Source organism: Lissotriton helveticus, chromosome 12 (genome assembly GCF_964261635.1).
Source record: "Lissotriton helveticus chromosome 12, aLisHel1.1, whole genome shotgun sequence".
Classification (NCBI taxonomy): Eukaryota; Metazoa; Chordata; class Amphibia; order Caudata; family Salamandridae; genus Lissotriton; species Lissotriton helveticus.
The window spans coordinates 818,295,834-818,320,495 of NC_136073.1; the positions used below are offsets into that span (position 1 = coordinate 818,295,834).

At 45.5% G+C, this 24,662-nt stretch overlaps 1 protein-coding gene across 3 annotated transcripts in view; it reads left to right on the top strand.

Annotated features, from left to right (window-relative positions):
- Positions 1-24,662, top strand: part of PBXIP1 (PBX homeobox interacting protein 1) — an 87,424-nt gene that overhangs the window by 54,764 nt on the left and 7,998 nt on the right. For 2 of the 3 annotated variants that reach the window (XM_078670173.1, XM_078670174.1), the window contains exons 6-9: positions 10,783-11,001; positions 15,657-15,730; positions 20,836-20,961; positions 23,115-24,637. In XM_078670173.1, coding sequence (XP_078526299.1) covers positions 20,842-20,961; positions 23,115-24,637 — 1,643 coding nt within the window. In that variant the 5' untranslated portion in view covers positions 10,783-11,001; positions 15,657-15,730; positions 20,836-20,841. Of the gene's footprint in view, positions 1-10,782; positions 11,002-13,573; positions 13,598-15,656; positions 15,746-20,835; positions 20,962-23,114; positions 24,638-24,662 lie in introns of all 3 variants that reach the window. The other variant, XM_078670172.1, reaches the window with a different exon arrangement.

The following is a 24,662-nucleotide window of genomic DNA, read 5'->3' on the forward strand; positions in this document are numbered from 1 at the left end:
AGAGAAATATCAGTCTGTTTTGGCATATAGTAAGCTGTTTACTAGCTGTAACATATGTATGTGCTAACATAGGTCCAGATCAATGGGCGGAGCATTTTTGCAAGATTTATAACCCGACAAATTGCTTGACTGAGGATATTAACCATTCCCCATTGATTATGTTTTTTTTCGTGGATGAGGTTGTAGAGGCTGCTATAATAGCCCCAGTAACAAAGCACCCAGGCTGAACTGGGTTCCCACGGATCTTTACAAAGCTAACTTAGATTTGTGGGCACTGCTATTTACTAATTATATAAACCTTGCTTGTACGTCTGGCTTCTATCGTTCTTGGCACTCTGCGAGATCCAGTTGTTACCGCCCAATTTCCCTTTTAGATTCTGCTGTGAAACTTTTGGCCACAATGGTTCTTGATAGGCTAACACCAAGGGTGAATAACAACCATGTCATTTCAAGGGTGTAGTGTTTTTTCAGGACTGGCTTAGGTACGATGGAACAGTGTCTTAATTTGCAGCTGCTGATTGGCAAGTGTATGATCGCCAAACGCAGTTCCATCTGCCTGGCCTTCATGGATCTTTCCAGTGCTTTTGACAGTGTTAGATCAAAGCTGTGGGGAATTTTAGAATCTTTGCGGGTTGAGAATGGTATTGTTACCTTCTTACGTGGTGCCTTGCCTTGTGACCTCTTAGCCTCAGTTAGATACGGGGCTAGTGGTGAATGTAAAGAGTCTTTTGACAGTACCGGGGGGTTCGGCAAGTTTGCGTGCTTGCCCTCAGGGCCCGACTGGCCGTAGTGGGCACTGGGCATTTTCCCGGTGGGCCGGAAGGGTGGGAGCCAGTTTTGGTCCGGTGGGGGCCAGTTTAGCAGCAGTGCTGAAATATCGGCACCCTGTAACAAAAGCAGCAGCAGTGTTTCCCATCAGACAACAACCCGCCCCCCCCTTCACCAGTCTGACTAAATTGCCAGGGCTGGTTTGCATTCATAGTCCGGCCCTGCTTACCCTTGTGCTATTTTTATTCTATATTAAGAAAGGCAGGGATATCCCTAAATTTACGAACAAGGCTGTGCCTGCAACTTTATATGTGGGTGATGCTGTGCTGTTAGCAAGAACCTTGAATGGGCTTAAACTTTTGCTGGACACCTTTGTTGATTTCATGGGCCAGCTAAATCTAGAAATCAATCTTACTAAAACTTTTGTTCTGGCCCGCGGCCCGAGAAACCCTAAGTCCTGTTGCCTGGCCATCCAGGGCAAAGCAATTTCAAGAACCTGTGAGTTCCCTTATTTGGGAGCAACTTTCGACTCGCACGGCTCACGAGCGCCGTGTTCGTCCAACAGAACACAAAAATGTTCTAATGCTGTTGGGTTCCTATTGGAAGGAGACCTATCACACCGCTCTTAGAAGCATAGAAGAGAAAGTGCTTACCAGTACTAACTAGTGGGACAGGAGGCTGGTGTTATAAGAAAGTGTGGGCTCCACAGGCTGAGGGAAATAGAGTTTGCAGGCAATTTCTAGGGCTCGCCGTCAGCTCTCCTGCCTATGCTATTCATGAGGAAATGGGACCCGCCTTTGTTGAGGATATTAATATGGCCCCTGTGTTGTTATGGTGCTCGATCTGGTGTTATCCGCCCGCTACATTCAACAGGGAGGTTATTGACGACTCCCTCGTTGGCGACCTGGGCCTTCGTATCCCATGGCTCTCCAAAATTAAATAGGTCTGCACCAAGGTAGGTAGACCTTCAATCTTTTTAAATCCCAGGGATTTAGGCATAAAAGAGAAAGTTTGTCTGAATGAATTAAATCAATTTATGTGGCACATTCTATGATCTGACCCACTATGGGTCCGCAGCCGTATTTTTTATTTTTTATAAACTTTATTTAAGGTTTTACAATATAAAATAACACTGGTGTGCATTCTGAAGTCCATAGATAGAGTTAAGCAGACATACGTTATGTCCGTAGCCGTATTTAGATATGGTGTTTAATACTTGGGACCGGATTTTACTGACTAGATTTAGGTTATGCGCTATCAAAAGCCACTTGTGTTTCCCTCTGGGCCACTTCGATTCTTCGGCCAATCATGAAATGTCCCAGTGAGGAGCATTCCTTGCAAAATGCATTCCTTTTTACTCTTTTTAAAAAAAAAATGTTGTTGTACATCTACCAAGTGATTTTTAATTCCTGTTTTGAGGAGTGCCAGGTTAAGTGAAAGCCTGCCTTGTTGTTTATTCCACACCTCAGCTCCCCTCTAGTTTGTTTTAGTGTTTGTTCCTTTCTGAAACATTCTCCGCGGCATAGGAATCTGCTTATGTTTTAGATTCTGGTAGAAGTACGGATTTTGCTCTTAAAAATATGAAATTCTGGAATTATATCAGTTGATGGATTATCATATGTTTTTATCATATACACGTATTTATTGCATTTGTACTATCTTGTATGTGATTTGATGATTATTTTTTTCATGATTGAATAAAGTTATAGTTCGATCTACTACCGTTCAGCTCACTGATAACAATCTAAGCATTTAGCGTGTGACTGACCCTGCCCCAGCCCTAGAAGTCTTTCAGAGGCAAACATTATCTAGCATGTGACTGAGTCAGTTGTGGCCGGTGCAGGTAAGCGCAGTGTAGTTGGGTGGCGGAGGCGGGGAGTGACAGACGACGGAATAGGCAAAATAAAATAAATCTATATCTATATCTATACTACTATTATAAAGAGAGAACAGAAACCTTTTGGCAAGGTAAACTCAGGAACCACAGCGCCAATCCACACACCCAATACATAGTTGTAATCCTCAGGGTGTGTAGATGGACATAGGCTGCATAAAATTAAAAAAAACGTAAATTAAAAAATTAAACTTTAAAAACAAAGTAGTCCCCTAAAAGTAGCGCCGGCCGCAACGTAGCGCTGGCCGCGACCTAGTGATGTCCGCAACGTGTGTGATGACGACAGGCGGGGAGGAGCGGTGACGAGCAGCGAGGAGTGGCAGTGAAGTCCGGAGCGCGGGGAAGAGCGGCGGCTCAGGTAAGGCAGAGGCGGAGGCGGGAGGGAGGCGGTCTGGGCAATGTCGGGGCAGGCGGGGGCCGGGACGGGAGTGCACCCAAGCCTGAAATGTTGCCCCCAGCCCCCTTCTGCCCCGGGCAACGCTGCCGCAATCCGGAAATGCTGCCCCCAGCCCACTTCTGCCCCAGGCAACGCTGGGGCGGGCTGCTAGTAAATAGATAAAACCACTTACCTTGCGCTCGCCGCATCGCAGACCCGGCTATGCAACAAGCGCATGGTAAGTGGTTTTATTTATTTTGCCTATTTCGTCGTCTGTCTCCATCCCCCGCCCCCCCCCACCCCGCTTACCTGCACTGGCCACGAGTGGACTGACTGTTCTCCAGTGATGCTCGCCAACTTATGTTCTATGGTACAATATACATGACCTATATAGCTAGTCCCATAACAAAGGCCGAATTTGCGGGGTCATCAGGCCTCCTTTTGTTGGAGTCTCCTGGCTGGGAGCAGTCGAGAGCCTCACACCTGATGCAAATGAAGCGAATGGGAAACAAAGTCTCACACCTTGTTAGCACATCACACATACTTAAGACAGGCAGCTTTTGACTTTGTTCAGTCCCTCTTTAGGAGATATGCTTGCACTGTAAGAACATCAGATGTGTTGGTCTTTCCCAGTTTTACACAACGCAAATTGCATTTGTATAGAGCTTACTTCCCCTGAGGAGGTGTTGAAATAATTTAAGTACCACTATTTTTCATTGTATAGCCCAGGGCACAAGTCCTAAAAAAAGAGGTGGGGGGGGACGCTGTCACCGGAAGTGACGTCACAACAGGAAGTGATGACACAAAAGGTGCCAAGCTCCTCGTCCCAGAGAGGTCAAAGAGTGAAGTCCAGCTGTTTGGGAGGGGGGACATCATCCCCCCGGTAAAATAAGTGGGGGACGCCGTCCACCCACGTGGTACCCCGACTCGAGCCTTGGTATAGCCCTACTCATTCCAATGCAGGGTGTCAGAGCGCTTTACATCAACACGTGCATATTACATGTACAATAAATTATATAAATGTGTAAATTAATGTGTTACAAGAATGTGTTACATAAAACTGGGGGATTGCAAGGTGTAGAAGTCACATACCATCTTCCATAGCTCACTGTGCTATTATCCTCGCCCTGCGCTCAAACGTACACATGATAGACCTGCTAAACATATGTGAGGGCTTTAGATCTGATGTCACTTCTTGTGATGCCACTTCTTGTAAAGTCGTGGGTTGTTATGCCACTTTCTATGATGTCAATTCCTGTGATGCTTTGAGTGATGTGCGCCGTGATGTCACCTGCATACTGCCAAACTAGGTCAGTCCACTTCTTTATTTAGGACTTGTGCCCTGGTGTTACCATGAGATAAAATGTCAAAACATTGAAATAATACTGCCACGGGATGTTGCAGCGTTGTGCCACATAGTTTGCCTTTTTTTCCGGCATAATTTATTCAAACCTAACACATAATTGGAACTTCCATTGCTGCAGATTTCTAATAGCCATATCGTCCACATCCTGAGCTGATGCGCGCACTGGCCTGAAATTGCTACAATTTTCCCAGAGGTACTTGGATGCATGTGGCTAAAATAGCTCCAGAAAAAAAACAGAATTTTGCAAATCGAGTCCTAAGGCGCAATCTAGCCTGAATTTAAATCAAAGTCTGCCCCCTAGCGGCCGAAACGTGATTTTCACTCTGAGAGCTGCATTTATTCTGCCAAGTCGATAAAAGACGGGTGTCAGTGTTGGGGTAAACTAAGGATGGGGCGAGGAGGGGGAGGGGAAGAACTGGGACATGGGGTTCCAGAATTGACTCCTAGCTCTGCAAGACCCTTCTCTAACCCCCCCCCTTCTGTCTCCCTTCCGAGAGACCGGGCCTCTTTCTTTCAGCGAGAGATTTGTACCCGTTGCTGTAAAATCCTTCCCACGACGTGACTGGCATGGCGAGCTCTCCCCGTCCCGGGCACTGGTTGCCAGTTTGGCAGTTTGTGACATTAATTAAAAAAAAAAAGCATCGAGCATGAACACAATCTTCCCAATTTTTGCCTTTCTCGTCACAACACCCACCACCCCTCACTAAAGCCCCCAGCGTTTAATGCCCGGCGCCCTCATGCCCTTCACCCTCGATCACTAGGCCTCGGCTGGCATTCTGTTAACCCTGGCAACAAGACTCTGACTGCCTGGGCACCTACACCCCCTTTCCAGTTGGCACCTTTTTACAAATGTTTCTTTCTTTTTGTCGTTTTGTTTTTTTGTTTAAAGAGACGTGCTTGCGGCATCTGGCGCAGAGGGTGCCAGGGGGGCTCTCCTTGGGCAGCACGAGGAGCTGGGGACAGACGCTGGCTGGCAGATCAGGTGCCCGCATGCCCCCTCTTCACTGCCTGCTTGCATGAGTGTGAATGGATGTTCTAGTCTGTGGTTGATTTGTGCACGACCCCCACATACGGTAGCTTCAAAGGTCAGGTTAAAAAAAGCAACATAAACAGACAGAATTACTCACAATAGGAATGGTAAATAATTTTCACTAGGAAGTCACCGATGAGAGACAGTTTGCAGTGGAGAAGGGGCAAATCCCAGTGCCAAGTCAGTGCCTGGCAGCTTGTGGTCTGCCAACAACAGACGAATTACGTTGTGGAACATATGAGTTATGTTTTTCAAACTTTGACCTGCAAAGTCCTCCTTTGTACCCCTCTCATATCAGCTGGGATGGACTCTCTCTGACACACCCTTAAAGGAAAACACAATCTCTAGGAGGGACGTGAATTGTAGCAAAGAACTGCTGGTGGAACGCCGTTCCTGTGCGTCCTGCCTATTTCCAGCCCAGCACACAGGTCTTCAAAAGCTTGTGGACGGTGTGGGATGCGTGCTAGGTTTAGTGTTTTCCGGGGTGGAGTGCCAGATGCCTGCATCCAGGGCAGATAGTCTTTGGCATCCGTAATTAGCGACCAAAAGTTTGAATGTGTGATGAGACGCAGTGACGGTGAGCTTAATGTGTGCTTCTTCGGTTAGTAAGACCAGGGCTTCAAGTGGGCCCGGTCCTGCCGTTGCCCACCACCAGTTGTTCTAAAAAGCAGGTGCTGAGAGGGGTCTCTATCGGGCTCTCCCTTTTTGCCCACACAATCAGGGTGAAAAAAAAATCTTAACTCTGCAGCAGGACACCCTTCACCGGCGTTTGATGTAACTCAAAGAGACTTGTTATAGTTCTTTCACAGTCTCATCATTTCAGAACTGAAGCATTTTCAATATTATATACAACAAAGTCATTTTGTTACTTATTTATCTTATGCAACTAACCACCATTGACAAAGCCAATGGTTCTGGCTTGTTTTAGGTGTCAAGTCAATTGTTGTATTATATATCTGGATGCAATAACAGAAAGAAGAAGCAAAATATCAGTCGGGCGGCACACATGTCTAAGCGAACCCCCACCTCCAAACCCTATTCTACTGCATGGCTATACACTTATAAGGTCCCGTCGGCAAGACCTATTGGCTATGCCAATGCTTGTCTTTTTTGCTTACGGGTTTAAGCCACGCATTTAATTAAATTGACTGCGTCTCTCTGAGAGACTCCCACCCAGTTTTATTCATCCCACTTAAAGCCCTGGGTCAGGCGGATGTATGTCATGACAACGCGGGCTTTTACACCGCGCTGCCATTACGACGCATCCATTACAACGCAAGTCGTTACAACGACTTGCGCTGGAGGCGCTGGATTTTGGAATAGTATGATTTACTATTCCTACTCCAGCCTGCGCAACAGTAGGGAAGGTGTTGGAATAGTAAATCTACTATTCCTTAGTCTCTAGCGCAATCCAGCGCAAGTCGTTGTAACGACTTGCGTTGTAATGGCAGCTTCGTAATGGCAGCGTCGTAATGGCAGCACGGTGTAAAGCCCGCATTGTCATGGCTGTCTCCCGGGTCAGGCAGCCATTTATTTCTTAGTAAGATCTCTCAATCAATATGATCTTTCGATCATATTGGATTTCCTGAATTGGCAACGCTTTCTCATGAGAGGTGTTCAGGGATAGAGTTGACTTATGTGTACTTGAGTTGGCCTGTTGGTTTTGTTTTTGTGTCTTGGTTTCTGTGTGTATGTACTGGTGTGCCCTAGTGCACATACCCATGTATCCCTTGTTGTCATTTATCTGCACTTGTTTCAGTTTTGTGTGCTTGTTTGCATGCTATGTTGGAATTGCTTGTGGTTGTGCGCACATGTTCGTAATTGTGTGTATGTGTGCACTTGTGTTTGCTTATACCTGATGTCGCCCCTTGCATATATGTGTGTGTGTTTATGTCCACTTGTGTATGGTTTAAAAGTACACTTGTGCCTGAACGTATGGTCTTCTATCTCTGCTTGAATCCTTGGGTGTGTTACTTCCACTTGGGTATGGTGGCGTATTTGTGTCCCTTCGTGCATGTTTGTGCGCCTTCGTGTGCTTGCTGCATGGACTTGTGTGTAAGTTTGTTTATTTCTGCTTCTGAGTGCCTCTGTATGCTTGGGTGTATTTCTCTGCATGCTCGGTGTGCATTCGCGCACTTGTGCATGCTTGCTTCAGAGAGCCACTGCATGCTTAGGTATACTTTTGCACGCTTGGTGTGCATACGTATACTTGTGCATGTGTGCTTGCTTCAGAGAGCCACCACATGCTTGGGTATATATCTGCATGCTCGCTGTGCAACTGCACACTTGTGCGTGCGTGCTTCGGAGAGCACTGCATGCTATGTTATAATTTTGCATGATAGATGTGCACATGCATATTTGTGCGTGCTTGCGTATGCCAGTAGGAACCATCTTTATTGTTGCTGTGCATATCTGTAACTTCTTTAGAACCATCTGGTGCATTTATTCTGTACCTTGAGCTCGCATTCACTGCATCTGTCGAATGAAGCGCAAAGCTACCCCTAAAAGGGGTGTCCCAGCGCTAAGAGTTGAAACAGCCTATCTGAGAAGCCAAGTCTTTAGACTTTTCCAAAACCAAGATTCTGATGGAGATTGCCTCAGCTGCAGCGGGAGAGAGTCCCAGAGCTTAGACACAAGAAAGCTAACAGCTAGAATGCCCTGCAATTTGGATTCAGGGTGGTACAGTCTCCAAATTGTTCCCCTGCCCTGCACCAGTGCCCGTGGTGAATGCTCGGCGTCCTTCATATCAGCTAGGGTTCCTCTGACATCACATCAGAGATTTCTGATCCAGTCTGGTTCTGGGGAACCTTCCAAATGACTGATAGCTCACGACAGCAGGTGGGGTGGGGAGGAGTCTGTCACACGTCGGGCCTGCAGCCCATGCATCCTATCCCGTCTACATCCTGTACAACTGCTTGTCCCATCATCGATGGTATCCTATTTGTATATATTCCTAAGTTTCTCCCTGGAGCAGAGAACAGATAAAGTACACTGATTTGCCCAGGATCACGCAGTCTGGTCTAGTGGGGTATGCTGGGTAAGAATTTGGATCTCCAGTTTCATCAATGAGCGACTTCTCCACTACTCCACATTTCATCCTCCAGTGTAGTGCCTCATTGTGTTTACTCACATAGTACCACTGACACACTACCCTCCGCCTTTTTCGCCTCGGTGGTTTTCAGAGCTGCATGCTACACTTACTCCTGTATTTCCCAGCATGCATTTCTCCTTCCTGTGCTTTTGGGTTCAATTCCTGCTGTGCTATACATTGCCTTCCTCCACTTCAAACACCCACCTTTCTCTTAACGGTACCAGAGGCCTTTATTGCCCCAATACTGTTCTCCCACTTCCCTGGGTAGCCATGACTAGGCGTGGTGTACCCTGCTTCTGTAGTCAGTAGGGGAGCTTTGTACCCTCCAGTTTAGCACCTTCAATGTTTAACTTCCGGAGTATCAGATATTGACTTCCTGTAGCTCGGTATTGGTGCATGGCCTGCAGTGATGTACAAGTTCCTTGGTCTATTGTGCAAATATTTGTGTTATTTCTAAAGATCTCCATATGGAAGCTCTCTAAAGTTAAGTGTGCATTTATATTTCATTTGCTGTCAGCACCGTGATGGATCAGTATGGGGTGGGGGAGGGGTTGCGGATCCCACAGGCAGACATTTGTGACAGAGACTAGAATGTTCTTAAGAACACGAGGGCAGCGGTGACAGGGGAATTTTTAGAAGTTGGAAGGATAACGCAGCAGACACCAAGATAATTAGTGTGGGTCCTGCAAGTAATCACATGAAGGCCTAGCAGTGACTTCCAAAGCACTATAAGTTCGATAAATCGTTTTTAAAATGTAATTAGTTAGGTTATTTAGACTTTTGGCCAAATCTGGCATATTTACAATCTTGCGTACATACAACTCACTGGTGGTTTAGTCGAGCAGGTTTAGGGCACGTGGGATGACTGGAATTTCCTTGACCGAAAGGCACGTGCCGTCTGTCTAGCGGGGTGGGCGACGGTAATCCGATAACCAGAGGCGGTATTTTTAACATTGGGTCTGTTCTGATTGGTTACAGTGTTTGAGTGTTAACGATATTTGGAATATAGAACGTTATATGGATGGCAAAAGTGAGTAATCAGGTGACGCAGATGTCCACTCAATGTTGGAGGTGGTCAGGACATTGGAACACAGCCACAAAAAATGGAAAGTTCCACAAATGTTGTGGTGTGACTGTGTGTGAGTCTGCTCAGACCTGACCATGGTCAGCAGACTTCTCTTAAGATGCTGTCAGCAATGACTATTCAGTCAGGGTAAGGAGTGGCCCTGGGGTCTGTGTTGACCCAGTCAGGGCACTGCATGGTTTCCGCCATTTTGTGTTGCATGGCGATCACATCAAAGTATCAAACGAGGAATCAAATACTCAATACCTGCTTTAGTCAAAGCTTGTGCTCTAGATTCATTTATTGTTACAGTTTTCCATGCCTTGTAGTATTCCCTGAAAGGAGTCCCCCCTGTTTACAACTGGTAGTACTTGCATGGCATATAGCATGGGGTACATTTTGCAGTGCGGCCATCAAGTTCCAAGGAGTATTGAAGGGACATCCAGATCTTACTCCGAAGTTATAAAAGCCTTCAATTGATTCCTGATCCCACTGTAGATACAAGGCATTATTTGTGCCAGGGGGTGCAGATGGCGGGGACAAGCAGTCATTTGTTTGTGGAACAGAATTTATATTTCATCATCAGATTTTGGCCCAAAGTGAGAGGGAGTAAAAAGAAGAAAAAGAGAGAAAGAAAGAGGAAGAGAAGTATATTGCAAAACACGTGACAGAGGGAGAAGGCCTACAGCATTGAAGTAAAGGGACGGGAAGTGTAGGGTGGTGGAAGAGACTAAGACATTTCTAATACTCTAAGCTAGAGTCCTGATCTGGGTCCCTTCTTTCAACTTATCTGGGTCATTTCTGTCTGCATAATACCAAGATGCTCCCTTGGGAGTGGTAGTGCGCTTTATAAGTATCACTTTCATTTCATTCATTCATTCACGTGACGTGGAATAAAAATTGGGCAGCTTTGGTATTTTGCCACCCAGGTATTCTCACTAGCGGGCAATAAAAACAAACTATCACTGCCAGGAGGCCCATATCTTGGAATCAGTTTTTTTCCAGTTTTTTCTGGTTTATATTAGGTGTTCAATCAGGTAGTTTTAGGTGGGTGCATATGGTTAGTTGAGTAGCACCCCAATGCCTGAGGACTCTCTCTGGTACATGCCTCGATGCCAGCTGCACGTCGCCTCCTCCATTGGAGTAGGTCTTTATTTTCTGACCTTGCTTTCTTTTTGGTTCTGGTTCTTATAGATGAGGACGTGAGCTGCTCGAGCAGCGAGGATGACGTGGAGGGGCTACGGAAGAGGCAAGTGCGAGATGTGGGGCCCGCAGCCAGAATCATGGACCCTGGCGAGGGGGCACAAGCCGAGGGAGACTCCTGGCTGACCCTAAACAAGTGCATTGTGGCAGCGTTGGCGCTTGTTGGACTTGGACTTCTGGTGGTTTCAGGTTAGTGGCTGATACAGATCTGCTTCATGAAGGCATATAGCAATATATGATATTATAAAACAATATTACTGGCCTATAGAATGAGCACTTGGTGAACCCTGAGGATTAAATCCTTCAGATCAGGAACAGGCTCTCACATAACAGGGCTGACCTATCCCTCAGGTTATATAGCTGGTAGAGGCCCAGACGTTGGCGCTAGCTCTCCGATTACAGCCTTTAGACGGAAAACATTGTTTACATCGCATGCGATACATCACATGCCAATCCAACTCGGTCTTTACAACGACGCGTTGTTACATCGCAAACGATTACAACGCAAGTCGTTACAACGACTTGCTGAATTTGTTGGCAGAAGGTGTTGGATTTAAAATCCAACACCTTTCCTACTGTTGCACAGACTGGAGTTGGAATAGTAAATTATACTATTCCGACATCCAGCGCCCCCTACAGTAAGTCGTTGTAACGACTTGCGTTATAATGGTATGCGATGTAACAACGCGGTCGTTGTAACAACCGCGTTGTAATGGCATGCGATGTATCGCATGCGTTGTAACCTGGCCTATTCCCTTTAGACAGCAGAAATATTCCACGGGTTATGCAGATTTTACCGGCTATGGCTTTTGCTAACAGAGCTATCCCTGGGTTACAGGTTGCATACTTTCAAGCTGTAAACATCAGAGCTATCTCTTGTGTTACACCAATATTACAGGATCAAGCATCATACAGCAGAGCTATCCTAAGATTACACGATCTTACAGGCTCAGGCCTCATACAACAGAGCTATCCTAAGATTACACCAATCTTACTGGCTCAGGCCTCATACAACAGCTATCCTAAGATTACACGATCTTACAGGCTCAGGCCTCATACAACAGCTATCCTAAGATTACACGATCTTACAGGCTCAGGCCTCCTACAACAGAGCTATCCTAAGATTACACTAATCTTACAGGCCCAGGCCTCATACAACAGCTATCCTAAGATTACACGATCTTACAGGCTCAGGCCTCCTACAACAGAGCTATCCTAAGATTACACCAATCTTACAGGCCCAGGCCTCATACAACAGCTATCCTAAGATTAAACGATCTTACAGGCTCAGGCCTCATACAACAGAGCTATCCTAAGATTACACCAATCTTACAGGCCCAGGCCTCATACAACAGCTATCCTAAGATTACACGATCTTACAGGCTCAGGCCTCATACAACAGAGCTATCCTAAGATTACACTAATCTTACAGGCCCAGGCCTCATACAACAGCTATCCTAAGATTACACGATCTTACAGGCTCAGGCCTCCTACAACAGAGCTATCCTAAGATTACACCAATCTTACAGGCCCAGGCCTCATACAACAGCTATCCTAAGATTACACGATCTTACAGGCTCAGGCCTCATACAACAGAGCTATCCTAAGATTACACTAATCTTACAGGCCCAGGCCTCATACAACAGCTATCCTAAGATTACACGATCTTACAGGCTCAGGCCTCCTACAACAGAGCTATCCTAAGATTACACCAATCTTACAGGCCCAGGCCTCATACAACAGCTATCCTAAGATTACACGATCTTACAGGCTCAGGCCTCATACAACAGAGCTATCCTAAGATTACACCGATCTTACAGGCTCAGGCCTCATACAGCAGAGCTATCCTAAGATTACACCGATCTTACAGACTCAGGCCTCATACAACAGATCTATCTAAGATTACACAATCTTACAGGCTCAGGCCTCATACAACAGAGCTATCCCCAAGGTTACACCAATCTTACAGGCTCAGGCCTCATACAACAGAGCTATCCCAAGAGAACACCGATCTTACAGGCTCAGGCCTCATACAGCAGAGGTATCCTAAGGTTACACCAATCTTACAGGCTCTGGCCTCATACAACAGAGCTATCCTCAAGGTTACACAAATTTTACAGGCTCAGGCCTCATACAACAGATCTATCCTAAGATTACACAATCTTACAGGTTCACGCTCATACAACAGACCTATCCCCAAGGTTACACCAATTGTACAGGTACGGCCTCATACAGCAGAGCTATCCTAAGGTTACACCGATCTTACAGGCTCAGACCTCATACAGCAGAGCTATCCCTAAGGTTCTACAAGGCTTACACTCTCTGGCCTCAGTCAGCTGAGCTACCCCGTGAGTTACACAAATGGTTCAGTCTTAGACCTTATATTACAGAGCTGTCCTAAGTTTACACCCGTGTAACAGGCTCAGGCAGCGGAGTCATTCCTGGGGTTACACCGATCTTACAGGCACAGACCGTGTACAGCAGAGGTGTCCCTCAGGTTGCACAGAGCGTACACTTTCCAGCCTGGGCAGCATAGTTATCCTTAAAACTACAGAAGTCTTACAGGTTCAAGCAAGAAAAAACAGAACTGTTGCTCATTGACACAAACTTTACAGGCACCCACCATAGAAAGGAGACCATATTCATAGGCTACACAGATATCCAGGAGACACATGTCAGAATCAGCTTGAACATTCTACACAAAGCCACAGACACATCCATTATATGAATGTCTTCAATTCAAAAGGGTGGAATATTCATTTCTGAACTTTCTTCTTTCCAGGCACTGGCTTTGATGCAGAGGATGGTGAGTACATTAGACAATTTATCTGTTTGAATTTCTTGTATCACTCACTAACTTTCAGCCAGGGTCACTGGAATTAATCAGCAAAGGAGAACCAAATAATGCTGCATAGCTGACTAAATTATGCACCGCTAAAATGCAAATTATGAGGTGCAGCGCAGCATATTTTTATGCATCACATTTTTTGCAGCATTATTTAACTTTTTTATTTTAAAACATTAATACTGCATGGACAGACGTTTCACATAGTTAGTATTGGTTTTTTATATTTTGAAACATTGTTTCAGAAATCAAAATAGGGTGCATCAGTTTAAAATATCTTAAAACAAAAATAAAACACACCTACAAACAGCAATAAATGACATTAAATATCCATAAAATCAATGAACGGGGTGAAAAATCACAAGGGGGCATTCGCAACCTGGCGTTGTGTGCCTTTTAGCACTTTACTTCAAATTATCCAAGCTGTATACAAGAATTTAAAGGCGGCCACCACCTTGATCGAGGTCATGTCACTTTTGCATAACCTATATGCCTCTCCTCTCGACAACAAACAGAGGGATCTACCCATGGGGATCTACACATATTCACATTGTTAGTACCATTTTAACACTTAAATGCTGCAACTAGCTTCTAAAAGGTGACCCGTTAACCTCTGCAGAAGGTTTGCCGCTGTGCGGTTCCATGTGTGGTGATTTTTCTTCACGAACTTTTGATCTGTTTGTGTTGAACATATTTTTGGGGCAAAAAAAATTGAATTATGCTGCAAATGGTGGATCATGTGGCAACGAGTGCAAGTGCATAAGTATGCAAAAATTGCCCGGACATAAAATCATATAATCCAGTTGCCCCGCTTATAGCGCCACCTGGCAAGTGCAGCAGTATCCCACGTAATATCTATGCCAAGTCCCACTAACATCTGGGGAGATTCTTTCTTTACAAGTGTGCCTATTGAAGTGCATGAAAGCCACTTGGAGCACACTTGTGTTAGTGCAGTAATGCATTTGTTCCCCCGCTATGCTGTATGCAAACAAACATTATCTCAGAGATATTTTAAGTTAATGCATGTGCTCAAGGCAACAAAAAGTAGCGCCCAGACACCTTCTGTGCTGGTGCAGAGCAGAAAACGCGACAGCATTTTATCGCATTATGTAGACATGACGCGATCTTCCCATATGGGCGTTCCCTTCCTGTTTAGCAACATTAATGGCCTATAACCACACGCAGCAGTTCACCCCAGAATTTGTGCCTTAAAGAAGGACACTGAATGAATACATATTTATAAAAAAAGACTCTTGCGTCATTGGAGCGCTTGTAATGAAAGATCTCGTACCTCTCACTCATCATTATGTATCGCTGTTCACCACTGAGGCGGCCATTTTGGCTTTTTTCCCTGTCCAGGAGGCAGCTTCTGGAATATTTTGCCTAGCTCCGGAGGGCTCACCCAGGGCCGGCTCTAGGCTCACGGAGGCCCTGAGCAGGGAGTGTAGGTAGGGGGCCCGAGGCCGCCAAATCCCTGCCAGGGGCCGCCACGCAAATATGTATCTAAGGATATATATTGGCGTGGCGGCCCCTGGGGTTTGGCGGCCCTGTGCAGGTGCACAGCTTGCACATGCCTTAGGCCGGCCCTGGCTCACCTGGTGCATTATGTGGCCAGTCCTGCACCGTTGTCTCTAGCTCTAAAGACCACATCTGGAGCAGTGTGTCCAATTTTTAGAGGCTGCATCTGGAATATTTTGTCAAATTCTGGCTGCCACATCTGGAGCACTGTGTGCAGTCTGGAGGGAGGTTGTGTGATGGGAGGAGGTCTGAGGAGTACAGGTCGCTGGCGATGGAAGAGATCTGGAGAGAGCTGGAGGATGTGAGATGAGTGACAGGTTTCTTGAAGCAACAAGGAAGGAGTGCCCAGGTAGATGGTCACTCTTTGCGCAGCATTAACTGATGACCCACTTGATGCGTGGAATGAAGTTGTGCTCAAAGCCGCCACTAAGCAGCTGTGCATCTGAGGTGACCAAGTCCCTCCTCAAACACATGGGGCAGTAATTTCCTTCTTTGTTCACAGGTGTGCTGGAGGGCCTGGAGCGCCGTGACGTCAATGGAGAACAACCGCCATCGCAGAGCGTAGCTGATATCAAAGTAAGCAGTGGGCAGGTAAACTTGGTAACTTTGTAGGACAACCCTATTTTGAAACCCAAAAAACAGGACAGTTCACAGACATAGAAGAAGGAATACAATTTTACATCAAACGATTGGCACAGAATGACAGCGTTCATCAACACACAAACGAGGGACTAAGGAAATAAATGCACTGTAATTTTTAACCCAGTATCATACCTGTTAATTAAATTGCTTTCTGATAATAGATGCTTACTAAGTCCATGGAAACAAATGTCCCTCCCACTGGTTTCTGTCGACCCTCTTGAAAACCAGGACATGATCCAAAATGTTTGAAACCTGCTGGGACAGTGGGTGAAAAATCTGGATTATCCTGGCAAATCCGGATGCCTGGTCCTGCTACAATTTGGTAACACCAAACTACTTCTCTCATGTGAGAAAAAAACTATAGTTGGTTAATAATATGGTTATCAATAAAGGACACCCCACAATTTCTCTGAAGAATACATATTGAACTCGAAAGGTTGGTTTCAGTTACAAGCCATCCAGAAGGTAGCCAGGATTGGACTGAGTTAAGCTACATTAACCTCCCACCCTTAATTAGGGTGACCAGAATTTTTAAAGCCAAAAACCGGGATATTTCCCCAAAATAGAAGAAAGACTACAATTGACTTCAACCCAGCCCACAGAATGACAGCGCTCCATAGCAGAGAATTACAGAAGAGGCAGTAAGAACATACATACAATGCCATTTTTAAAGCCCGTGGCATGCCTGTTTTATTAAATTGCTAACTATCCCTGCTTTGCAGAACATAAAAAGATACCTCAGACTGTTTTCAGCCGACCCTCTCTAGAAACCGGAACATGAGCTTAATTTCCATCCTGAAATCTGCCGGGTCAGCTGGTGAAAAACCGGGACTGTCCGGGCAAATCCGGGTTGCCTGGTCATCCTACCCTTAATTAGCGTTCAGGTACAATGCTACTTCCAACACCTGTTTCACCAAGTTATGTCTTGCAAGAAGATGCCTTATTCTCGGCTGATTTACTTCTGCACTAGACAAGATATCACTAGGTCAGCTCTTCAGTTGAACGCAATTTTTAGCTGTCTGTAGGTATATTGGAGTATTGTCCGTGAATCCTGAAACACGGCCACAGGGGCTCCTTGGGTCCTATGCGTGTATCCTTGTAGTCCCCCTTATGCTTCTTGATGGGGGTCTTTACTGCCCTATATTCGCTCTGTATTTGTGACCTGCAAACCTACAACTCCTTGTACAACAAACAAAGTTGAATATGTACTAATTAAAAAAAAGATGTGGAATATATATATATATATATATACATAATACATGCCTAATGCAGGTAACAGTGGTAGGGCGAGGTTCCTTTTATTGCCTTTTGTGTTCCCCTCCCTAAGGACAGAGGTAACATTGTTGAGAAAAGGAAGCAAACCCATGTCCAAGTGCTTTTATGTTGCCATCTTGTTGCCAAGGAACTAGAAAGAAGGACTGTGGAACTGGCATTGAAGAAGCACCAAAATGGCCGCTCACTTCAGTGTCAAACTGTGTTGATTACATAAATAACAAGCAAGAACCTAGGAGGTCTATGGGCCAGGCAACTAGCTGGCTAAACTGTCAAATCTATCTTTATGACAGATGGTGCTGCAGTCACCATATAGTAATATAAAAAAGAGAAGGAGAAACAAATGTGTAAGTAACCAAAGAATGAGAATGACAAAGACTTAATCAAGAACTGGTCAGACTAGATCCAGTACACATATTGTTTGTGAGTAACCATCAAAAAACCAAGTGATCAGTCCTATCATTTGGTCGTTCACACTGTGACCAGGCGGGTCCTTGGATCATCTAGACCTCGTGCCACACAGTCAGGGTGAGTACTGGATATGGTCCACAGTCAAAATTGGAACTACCAATTGTTGGTCTGATAGTGATGGCTCAAAAAGGTGATAAAGTACAGTGCAACAAAACAGAAAAAGTGATGCATCTAAAATAGGGTGATATGTCTAAACAACAACTTTAATAGAAACTAGGCACATCCCCTAACTAAAATAGGAACAGCGCAAACGACAGTATGGAACAATGACTATCGCAAAACGGGCCAACATGTTTCTGCCTACCGGGCATAGAGTCCCTTGGCATTCATCAGGGCCACTGCTCTCAAAAAGTTGCTACTGTTGGAATGTGTGTGAAAACAATAGTGAAAGCACAACAAAGTTTCAAGGTAGGAACGATACAACCTGTACCTACAGTTCAATTACTCATCCTCCTAGTCAGTGGACGTTCAAAGTGATCCAGCATGACAGGGGACTGGACCTCACCTCACCTGGACCGTGCTCAGGTATACGAGGCCCCGCACTCCCCCCCCCCCCACTCTCCGTCGGTGCCACCAAACTCGCCTGACACTTGGGGGAGGCCACATTCCAACAGTAGCAACTTTTTGAGAGCAGAGGCCCTGATGAATGCCAAGGGACTCTATGCCCGGTTCCTATTTTAGTTAGGGGATGTGCCTAGTTTCTATTAAAGTTGTTGTTTAGACATATCACCCTATTTTAGATTCATCACTTTTTCTGTTTTGTTGCACTGTACTTTATCACCTTTATGAGCCATCACTATCAGACCAACAATTGGTAGTTCCAATTTTGACTGTGGACCATATCCAGTACTCACCTTGACTGTGTGGCACGAGGTCTAGATGATCCAAGGACCCGCCTGGTCACAGTGTGAACGACCAAATGATAGGACTGATCACTTGGTTTTTTGATGGTTACTCACAAACAATATGTGTACTGGATCTAGTCTGACCAGTTCTTGATTAAGTCTTTGTCATTCTCATTCTTTGGTTACTTACACATTTGTTTCTCCTTCTCTTTTTTATATTACTATATGGTGACTGCAGCACCATCTGTCATAAAGATAGATTTGACAGTTTAGCCAGCTAGTTGCCTGGCCCATAGACCTCCTAGGTTCTTGCTTGTTATTTATGTGTTGTTACTGGGGAAGTGAATCAGTAGTAGGTCTCTAAAAATCCTTTCCCTTTGACCCTATCCTCCCGGTTTGTTTTTTGAGAAACTGTGTTGATTGGCAGATTTGTTTCTCCAGTCTCATGAGTCTGTGCTTGTTGGTTGGTGATTCCAGAGTGGTATGCAAGGCACGTTGGAGGCTCCTGGGCCCCGGCTCTGTTTACTCTGCATATGTGGTCTCCAAGTGACAATAACCTTTCTTGAGGTGTGTGAGGGAGTGGTTGGTTGAATACAGAAGAATGCATCCATTCATGGGAGTGTGTTTGCCCATGGGTGCTGGTGCTGCCGAAGGAATGGTACCAGGGTCTTTGAATGATTTAATCAGTTGTACCTAGGAGTGTTAACTGGGTGGAGACCCCTCAAGTGAAATGACGATGCGGATCTGTTGTCCAAAAGACAGACCGGATGTCGGCAAACTTACAGTACTTGGGTGGAAAGATTGGGGGTTTGAAAAGCAACAGACCATTTGGAAGAGTCAGTCTGTTTGAGGTACATTTTTTGGTCAATAGAATTCTGGCAAACCTTTGAATGATGTAGAGCCACTAATACAGTGGCAACCAATTTTCTAATGCTAGAGTCCGAGGAAATTTGCTTGCCACCAGAAAGAGGGGCCACAGAGTTTTAATAGATGCCCCTGGATTCTTTTCAAAAACCTTTACACAAAAATGTGCAGCCCTATTTGCAGTGGTCAGAATACTGACTGACGTCAGCCAAAGTCATGTTGTCCTCAGAATTTAAAGATCATTTATTCCCAGGCCCAGCTCCTTAAAGGGGTCGTTCAGCGAATAAGGTTTAATCCAATCAGACCTCGCCAAAGGGGCATACTGAAATCCTGGTTGGTGGATCAGGGCTGGGGACCACTGGATATATTTTCTTTTAACTTGTTGGCCCATTTAAAAGAGAGAATCAAAACAAGAGAGCAGCAGAATGCAACCTGTCTAGTGTCCGGTGTGAGTTGCTGACCGGGCCACGGTGTTGTTTTTTGTCTGTCATATAGTTGTCTACTTATAATAGTGAAGCAACACAAAAATTCCCAGAATGTAAGCGAAACACCAGGGTTGGCTGATAACCGCGCTTTAAATGGGTCGGTACTGGTCGGCTCCCATTACCGAACGTCTCATGTTCCTCCTCTTCAGTACCAGACGCTCTCCTTGCGAAATGGAGAGTACTGGCACAGGAGAAGGTGCAGACAGACTTCGGACAGCAGGCGTCTGCCCTGCTTCCTGCCCAGCCATCTCGCAGCTGTTGTGTTAAAAAAAAGTGTCCATCACTCAAGAAGAGCACGTGCCCCCGACAACCTCTGAAGGTGAATTGTCTGGACCTTCCCCAACTACTCCCACCTCCTTGGAGAGGAGTCCAGCTCAGCCTGAAAAGCAAAAGGATCCATCTGTATTTTTACCGCGTGACCTCGTATTTCAAATCTATCTCTTTCTTCTTGTCCTTATAAGTTGAATTTGCTTCTTCCTCTCACAATTTTTCTGTTCCCTAAGGCCCAGCCTTAATTGGCTCTGTTGCTCTCTTACTACCCCCCCCCTTCCTCCCCAACTCCCTGTTGCTTTTCCCAGTTGCCCCATCCTTTTTAGGTGCTTTAAATTTTGTAAAATAATTTTGGTGGATCAGCAGCTGCTGTTTGCTGCTGGGCCACTGCACCATACAAAATAAACTTTTGCGCAAGTGAAATAAAATGTTTTTATTTACCAATCCAAGTAGAGTCCGCCATCTTGGATTGGGAAATGGAAAAAAAATGGTGACTGTCATTTTGTAGGCACGCGCATGCTTGGTGACACATGCACACTAATAGATCATCGTGTATGCACGCACCTACAAAATGACTCAGTGGCCATGACATTGAGCCATTTTTTTTTAAATAGTTAGCTATATATGAGATCTGATTATAACTGACATAGGCTACAGATTTGAATCCAAGTGGATCCTGCTCAGACTTCCATGCTCATAGCATTAATACAATGATAACCTTTTTGGTTAAGTAATAATGGAAATTTTTTCTTGGGCACCAACAGGCTTTTTTGTGATGTTAGGTATATTAATGCTTAAGTGAGGGAATTATATTTATTATTTCCTTGCACAGGACTGGATGAAAGAGCACATGGAAAGCGTGACGGGGGACCCTAAACCTTTGCAGGCGATGAGCGAAGTCTTAGATCGATTGGCCAAGGAGAACCAGGATATCCGACGGATGCAGGCCGAACTGCAGGTACCACAACACCCATGGCATGAAGTCCACATTTTGCATGCAGGCCAAAGTGCTGGCCCCACCCTCCATCCATAAGGTTTAAAGTCCTTCGTGGTTTATGTAGACCGAGCTACATCCCTCAAGGTTAAAGACTATCATGGTGCTTGGAGGCAGAGTGGCCGGTAGGCCCTTCCCTCGTAAGGCTTAACCTTCCTCTCGGTGCATACAGGCCAAACAGCAGGTACCCGCTCCACCATTCCCAGAGTTAAGGACCCCTATATGGTGAATACACGACCCTACACCCAGTGGCTAGCGACTGAACTTGATTTATTGAGATCTGCTCTGGTACCTTAAGACAATTCTTTTCTTTGATAACTAAAGACACAGCAAACTGTGAAAGGCTTTTTATATAAATACACAGTACTGTACTAGATCTATCGAGATCTGCTCTGGTACTTTAAGACAACTCTTTTTTTGACAACTAAAGACACAGCTAACTGTGAAAGGCTTTTTATACAATGCACAGTACTGTACAAGTTTGCATGATTTGTTTTTTTCCTTTCTTTTTTTTTACTTTTCTATCGCTTTTACCTGCTTTGTAAAACTCTTTGATTATGTATCACCTTCTTTTTTTCTTTGTTTTCTTAAAAGAGTAATTGCAAAGATTTTTATTAATCGCGCAATAAAGATTATTATTATTTTTATTATTACTATATGGTGAATGCAGACTGAACCACCTCCCTGGTATATATACCAGACTCTCATAGTGTTTGCAAACCAAGCATCAGGGATCCCCACAACCCTACTCCAGAGCTTATAGAGCCCGGTTGTGCATAAAGGCCAAGAAGTGCGTACACCTCCTTTACTCTGAAGTTGTAAGACCTTTATTGTGTATGCAGATCAAGCTAATGCCCCCTCCTCTTAAAGACCCTACTGGTGCTTGGAGGCATGTGGCAGGTAGATCCCTACCCCCATAAAGGCTCAAACGCACTTGTGTATTTAGGTCCTCCCCTACAACGGCCTCAGGGTTATGGATCCTTATGGTCTATCCAAAATGAACTGCTTCCTCAGCTAATATACCAGACACTCATAGTGCTTGCAGGCCAAGCATCTAGTACTCCCCATAGCTCTACCCGTAGATTATAGTCTGGTTGTGCATGAAGGCCAACTTGCACATACTCCCGCCATACTCCAGGGCTTAAACACCTCTATTGTGTATGCCGGCCGAACTACAGCCCTCCAGGTTTAAAGACCCTCACGGTGAGTGCCAATTGAGCAGCACGTACCTTCTTGCACACCAGGGCTTACAAACGTTTCTTTTGCATGCTGTTCAAGCAGCAGGGGATTTCCCCCCTGTGTGTGTATTGCAGGTACCTTTTACATGGGCACTCATGCCTGCTGGTCCCCCCTCCCCCATAAATTCAAATCCCAGTCCTCCCCATCATCTCCGAGTCTGGGCACTCCACATCACTAAAGCATATAGGTTGATCTGTAGGTAACTCCTAATTCAACAGCTGAGCCTCGTCACTGCCCCATGTCACCTTCGACCTGCCCTCTGATGTGAGTGGTTGATCTTGCTTTCCGGAGAAACACCTTTTCCCCTTGTAGAAAATACAGGTAACGATGCCATCTTATAGGTACCAGATGACTCCATATCATTGTGAAAACAATGGCCCAGCCCTGTGCTTTCATTTAATAAAACAATGCATTCTGGGAGCTGCATCCTTGGCTCACTTCAGTTGAACTAATTGCTCTGAATATACAGAGTTCAGTGGCATGCAGAAAGAAAGACTTAGCAGGCATAGTGTGTGTCTTACACAGAGACATCTGCTGCCCTTACACACTTCACACCCCTCTTCCCTTCATCTCAGGGTCACTTACTAAGAGATGCTAAATGAGTCTCAAATCTGTCCTGTCCACTAGTCTGAACCTTCCCAGCAGAATTGAATTCACGTTATTAAAAATATTATCACAAATAATATTAATTAAACTAAAAATAGAGCTGTTTGCCTTTTTGTCTTGTAAATGCTCTTAAGTGTCAGCCAGGTAGTGTGGTAACCACACAAAATATTAATTATAACATAAAAGTTAACATCAAATTTGAGAATTCTGTATCTACAAGCAAATGCCAGATTGATAAATGACATATTAAGCAAGTTCCTTGTACTTTTTAGGCTCAAAAAGAAGAGTTGCAGGCCCTACTAAATAAGAGCGAAGGGGAGAAGATGTCAGTAGGTTCCCAACAGCAGAACCTTCAGGATGAGAACTTGAGGCTGAAAGAGTCCCTGTTGCAAGAAGAGACGGCTCACCTCTCAGTGCGGGAGGAGCTCGAGGCCTTGAAGGAGAAGGTGCAGGTCTGGGAAAAGCAAGGCCTGGACCCGGAAAGCATCGCTGCAGAGAATGCAAAACTGAAGGCGGAACGCGATGCAGAGGGCCTGCAGATTGAAGGCTTCTTGGCACAGAAGGAGATGCTCGTGGCAGAGGCTCAAATGCTCCGGCAGGAGCTGGATAAGCAACGAACACTGCTGGCCTCCATAAGGCAAGATCTGGAGAACCTGACCAGCGAAGATCCTGCTTTGGAGCTTGATCCGGCGGTCCAGCAGCTCCGGGAGAGCTTGGTAGGCATAGGAAGCAAGCTGAAGTCAGAGCTGCAGAGGTCAGAGACCTGGGAGAAGAACTATGTTAAAGACCAAGAACGACGAAAGGAAAGATCTAGCTTTGTAAAGAAAGGTAGAAGCCAACTAAACGAGCCCGATGGTTTACCCAACACCTCAGCATCACCCGAGGGGAAACTAGAAACCTCCACAAAGTCCTTTGAATCCACCTCCTCTCCTCTGAAGGAATCGGCGCAGGCCTTCATCCGGGGTGAACGAAAGGACAAATGGAAGGAGGCAGCAAAGGACTGGAAAGAAGGCAAGCATAAGAAACATGTCCATTCAGAGTCCGAGGATGAGTCGATGCACAAGAGACACCATCATCGGCAGGATGATAACGATCCGAAAGAGCACAAGTCTTCCGAGTTTGTTGGGAGGAAGAACGAATGGAAGGGCATTGTGAAGGACGGAAAGTGGAGAGACCGTGTCGGCACCTGGAGGGAGGGAGCTGCTGACCACCACCACAATGGTATGGAAAAGAGGCAGGAGGACCAGCGTCACCCAGAGAGGTCGGGGAATGGTCATCACCCTCATAAGGAACACCATACGTCCCATGATGGCATGCAGGAGAAGGAAGGAGACTCCCAGGAGAACAGGCCCCAGAGGCAGAAGTCTGCAGAGGATGGAAAGAAAGAACACAGGCACCATGATCACAATAAATTTTGGAAGAAGTTCTCAGATCACCAGTATCGAGTCCCAGAGGGGTGCTCTGGCGTGACTGACTGCGCTCGTAAAGATGGCATGGACCTCTTCAATGTTGAGCTCGCGCCAGTGGATAAGCAAGAGTTCACACAGCTGCTGCGGGAATATCTGGAACTGCAAGAGTTAGCAAAGTACCTGCCAGAGCTCGACAAGTTCTTGAGCAAGTTCTTTGAGAGCGACATCTTTATGCACGACAAGATGCGCTTCCGGGATTTTGTCAACGATGTTGAGGACTACCTAGAGGACATTGCGACCAAGGAGAAGGGTGACGACGATGCTGTGGATGACTTTGACAAGCACGTCTTCAAACATTACTTTGGTGATGCGGCCATCAAAAAGAGGTGGGTAGAAACTTTATATAGTTTG